General features: G+C 38.6%; 1 protein-coding gene across 1 annotated transcript; it reads left to right on the forward strand.

Annotated features, from left to right (window-relative positions):
• The first annotated feature begins 3,190 nt into the window (after positions 1–3,190).
• Positions 3,191–3,637, forward strand: LOC125433387 (histone H2B.4-like). The gene has a single exon (XM_048497889.1). It carries the CDS (start codon positions 3,191–3,193, stop codon positions 3,635–3,637), a length of 447 nt encoding a protein of 148 aa, XP_048353846.1.
• Positions 3,638–5,437: the final 1,800 nt, after the last annotated feature.

A 5,437-nucleotide genomic window follows, 5' to 3' on the forward strand; every position in this document is an offset into this window, starting at 1 on the left:
GTTAACACCTGACGAGGCTGTAAACAGGACAAGAGGCAAAACTAGGTGTTCAAGCATCCCTGGTGGGGAAGATATGCAATTTGAAGGTTCACTCCTGAACCCTGTCATGTGTTGCAGTAACAAAGTTTTAAGTGCTCTGTGGAATCCTAGAATGAGAGACTGCAAGTTACTATTGAAATCAGTTACGGGGGGCGGGGGGGGGGGGAGAGAGAGAGAGAGAGAAGGGTTGTATTTGCAAGCATCAAATTCAAGCTCGAAACGTGATTTTATTTATAAAGTGCCAGATCTGGGTTTGATGTGCAGAAGGTGGATTTTGAAGTAACATATTGAAATTTCTCCCTCTGAAACCTGGCAAAGAAACTGACATTTCACCATGCAATGTAAAACTTCATGGTAAAACCTACATGATAATCTTTGAAACTCATGAGAAAATATGTTATACGTTCATCTTGCATAACTGTTTTTGGCAAACCAAATTCTTTTCTGCTATAGTTCTCCTGGTCAAAAATTTTGCTTTGGTTACAATTAAAGCGGGGGTTGGTTGGTTAAAATTCAATTTAGGGTAGCTCTAAATGTACCATCCCCACATCAGAGGTCATGCCTTTCTGTAGGCATGAGGTGTCTCGTTGATGCCAGTATGCTTGAGAAGTGTTTACTTCAGGAAAAGTTTAACCACATGCTAACTATGCCTCTGTAAAGAGGCCTGTGCCAAATAGAACTTCACGTATAGAATACTGTGGCTTCTGTTGTGGATACTTTTATAATTAATCTCACCAGTTCTACCTCTTACAGCTAAAAAATCATAATAAAATACGTTATACAGAAAATTGACCTAAAATATGTGTTGTGTTTGATACAATATTATAGAGACAATGGGGAACTATGTTTAGAGTTAGTCTCTAAATATATGTTGAAATAAAACTGTATACCCCTGTGCTATTAAGATGAATGTATCAGTGGAAGTCTCAGCATTGATATTTGATATATACTGTCTTAGTCACAAAAGACTGCATAATTTATTATGACTAATTTCTGCATCTAGAAAGTAGAAAATGTGACTACTCTTATTTAAATGTTTGATGCTGAAAAGGGGAATATGGGGGAACTATAAAACTTTGTCTCTTCCCCCCCATCAAATTCTTCTTCCTTTTTTTAAATCTCTTGGCAACACTTTCTGCAATTAAATAGCTCCACAGGGATGCCATATGTTGCCAATAGCTTTACACTTCTCAGTAGTGGGAGGCTGGAACTCTTTCCAATAGACATGATAGGATCCCATTACAAAATTCTTCTCTAACAGAAACAGCTAAATGTTCTATCAAGGAACTAAATTAAAAATAGACCTGCTGGAATGGTTATCTCCCTGAAAGAATGCACTTGGCATGCTGAATAACATGGTACATCTGGTGGCACATCACTCGAGTGTGCTCCTGCATTAAGCTTGAGAAAGGAACAAAGCAGCAAAGCAAAGCTACAGTCTGTGCTGTGCGGTTTGGGCTCAGTGTTACTCCTCCCTCCAATTTCTGGTCTTTGGCATGCACCTTTATTAGAATAAAAGCTTTTGTTGCTGATGACAATGAATAGAAGGAACATTAAGCTGGTTTTTACGAGCAAGCTATTTTGCCTACAAAAGCTGATAGTTTTAAATTAGTAAATTTTTCTTCAAGTGGAAGAAAAAATAACGAAGAATGGCAATTGTTTTGCTGGATCAGACCAAAGATCCATCTAGTCTGGTACTTTGTCCCCAACAGTGACCAGGCAACCCATAAGCAGGGCACATCAACAGTCAACCCTGAGCCACAGCCATAGAAGCATCTTTTCCCTAATATACTCAGCAAAGCATGTTCTTTGAGATGAGCTACTGTGTGGTCACAACATCATTATGGGACAAATATAATCACATGAGCCCATAATAATAATGTTAGCTTAGATATTCAGAGAGTATGCAAACACAAATTAACATTTCAGGTTCTGTCAAAACCCAAATTTTCAGCAGTATAGGTACTTTTAATTCTAACTTCCACCTTACATATTCATTATTATTTTATATATATCAGTACAGTGCAATCCTAAGAACACTCTCTTGGGATTAAACCGTACTGAATATAATGGGACTTTCTTCTTTGTAGACCTGCTTTAAAGTGTTCCCTGAATGACTGGCTCTATATATTTCTTCATGGATTGCTTTCATAATTTTCCATCTAGTTTGTGTAGCATATATACATTTGTATTGTTTTCACTTTATATGAGACTCAACTTTTTAAATACCGTCTGGTGAGAGTTATAGCCTTCTTGATGCGGCTGTTTAACTATGCTGGCAACTGGCATGTGTTTTATTTGAGCATCTAATAGGACTAAATCAGGAGTCACATTACCTCATATCAGTTCTTTGACCAACAATGGTTATTGCCTAAATAACAGATGGCTTGGGAGCCTCTGGCAGCAGAGCTCCTTGAAAGGAGGGTAGGGAAAGACATAATCAAGAAATGAAACATATATTCACACATCTACCAGAAAAGACTGAGCATCCAGAACTACTGAGTATGGCACTTGGTCTTGTATAACTCCCTAAATGCATTGGAAGAAGGATGGGATCCCCCTGCTTTGATAACCCTAAATGCATAACAGCCTTTTATTTTCAAAGCTGCTTGTGGAATATAGATGCACTGATCCAGATATCTAAGGAGGTTTCACCCATAAAGTCTTGTAGTATAGTACATAGATGATACACTTTTAACAAGAGGAACACATATATTTAAAGAAATGAAAATAGTTGTGGCTGATAAGAATTCAACAAGTTAAAGGATATAGGTTAATATTAAATTTATTAAGTTGTAGATGACCAGGCAGAAGAAGCTGATGGACAGAAAGAGACATTCTGCTACAGCTACATAAAAATTCCCACAGCTCCCTACATGTCACAGTCCTTCTAACAAACTCCCTGTGAAAGAGAGACAACCCTCTTCATTTTCAGATCGGAGGGAATGTTGTATTGACCCTCATTGTGAAGTACTTAGGTCTGTACAGGCAGCATCACAATGTTACTAGCAATTGCTTTGTCCATGCCAGCCAATCACTGAGCTTAGAAATGGTCTGATATTTGCATACATGACAGTATATTCCTATACCTTGGGTGAGGTCCTGACACTTGTAATCAGGGAGGTGCATAGAGACGAAGCAGATTAAAACCATGCCTGCTACACTTAGAAGAAAGAAACATGCTTCGACACTGAAAAGACAGAAGCCCAAGCACAGAAAGACTCAGTCTGTGAAAAAGAAAAGCAGCTTCCAGCAAAGGAAGCAGGCAAGGCCAAAACCAGTGGCAATGACGCATGGAAAAAACAGCAGTAGGAACCAGAACTCTCCCGCCCTGAATGATGCTAAGATCCTGAGACAACTGCAAAGGTCCAATGAATATATGACAAACACGGCCAGAGGGATCATGATTTCCTTTGTGAAGAACCTCTACAGACGGGTGTCCACTGAAGCAGAGCGCCTCAGGAAAAAGAGGAACCGCCCCAGCATAGGCTCTGCAGAGATGCGGACTGCCTTAAAGAGTGTGATTCCCATTAAACGTAAAAGGAGCAATGAACACACTCACAAAAATGCCGGTGCTCGCTCCATCACGACTCCGTAAAGAAAAAATCCCTCTCCTTCACCCTGGGGTAAGAAAGAAAAAACATGAGAAAGGGAGAAGGGAGAGGAGTGAATCTTGAACACCCCAAGAGCCCTTCTGATATTGACAAGAGAGTGTGTACTTTAACTCTTAACACAGATATTCTTCACGTATAGGATGGTGTTTCAAGGAGAACGTTGGATTGACCAGTGGAACTTGGATTCAATTTAAGAGTGCAAGAGACATCCCTATCTGGAGCAACATATTTACTTTTGGGTCTCAATGAGTGAGAGAACTGCCATGATGGGTAGAAAGTCAAGCAACAAAGATGTGTAAGAGTTGTCTGTACCTGGAAGAAAAGTCTCCACTTTCCATACATTGAGGATAAAGATACCATTTTTCTTAAACCTGAATCAACAAGATAAATGTTTTTGGGGAAGATCATAACAGATGCAGAGCGTGCTAAAACTTATACTTTTTTGAGTAAAAAAATCTGAGACTTTTGCCATCCTTTAAATATTGAAGAATTGTGTGTGTTACGTGCTAATCAGAGGGGCATTATAATAAAACCATCATTGAATATATTGGGTCTTGTGTTTTTGCAGTATTTTAATGCTAAGGACCCTGTAAGTTTTATGAAGTAAAGTTTTGTGTCAGCTGAGTTTAAATCTGTAAGACATGTGGGTGTTAAAAAAAATCTGTCTTTGTAGAATACGCTATTTGAAATATTTATTTTTATTTTAGAAATTTATACTCTGCAATTCTCCCTAGTAGGGCCCAAGACCATTTCGTTACACCATTCTCCCTTCCTCCATGAGATCATCACAATACTGTCATGTGTGTTCGACTGAGAGAGAATGACGGACCCAAGTTCACTGAGCAGTCTTCTCTGGCAGAGTGGAGATTCCACCCTGGATTTTCTAGATTCTGGTCTGGTACTTTAACTGCTCTGTTGGTCATAATGTACTGCCTGTGCCTCTATAGAATACGTATAGAATTTAGGTCTTAAAAGACCCCAAACCCCAAAATTTGTAGTCCTGACCTCTATAAGCTGTTGAACTATCAAAATGATCTCTAGCTCCCTTAATGTATGCTTTTAAGAATAATTATTAATTTTTGGCACCACTGAGGGCAATCCACATCCATTTGATGTGTGATATGGACTGTACTAGAATTTGACATCCAAGCAATAACTTGTAACATCCACAATTTGAAGAACTTCATGCCATTTTGAACCTTCATTCTGGTTTAAACTCTAGCTGTGATGAGAGTGCAGGGGCATGATTCATAAATATGAAACCTGCCTGCTTTTATAGCAAACCATAGTTTGTTGTAGTGTCCAAATCACTTGATTTGAATCAAGATTAAATATCCTCCAGACTTGTTTAGGTGATATTGAACTTCTGTCATTACATGTGACTCATACCACTGAGAAGGCAGCCTATCCAATATGTTTGCGGTCCAAAATATCTTGAAATTTCACTGGTTTTTCATTAGGCCAAATTTTATTCACTTCAACCAAAAATATAAGTGAACCACATTTGTGTTTCATCATCTTCATATTGCCCACATTTTACAAACCCCTCCAAAATACTGTGAAATGTTTTCAAATTATGTTATACTCGGGGCATGACCAGAAGACACATGATGTTGTGACCTTGATAAAGGTGAACAGGTTTTGGGTTTTGCTTTACTGAGGAAACACCTGAGAACTATGTGTGCTGCTTTCAGTTCCTTGGAGCAAAGGTTGCATATGAATGTAATAAATGTCATGCGAAACCATGCATTGCTTTTAGATGATAGCAAGAACAAAGAGATGGT

Source organism: Sphaerodactylus townsendi, linkage group LG05, assembly GCF_021028975.2.
Source record: "Sphaerodactylus townsendi isolate TG3544 linkage group LG05, MPM_Stown_v2.3, whole genome shotgun sequence".
Classification (NCBI taxonomy): Eukaryota; Metazoa; Chordata; class Lepidosauria; order Squamata; family Sphaerodactylidae; genus Sphaerodactylus; species Sphaerodactylus townsendi.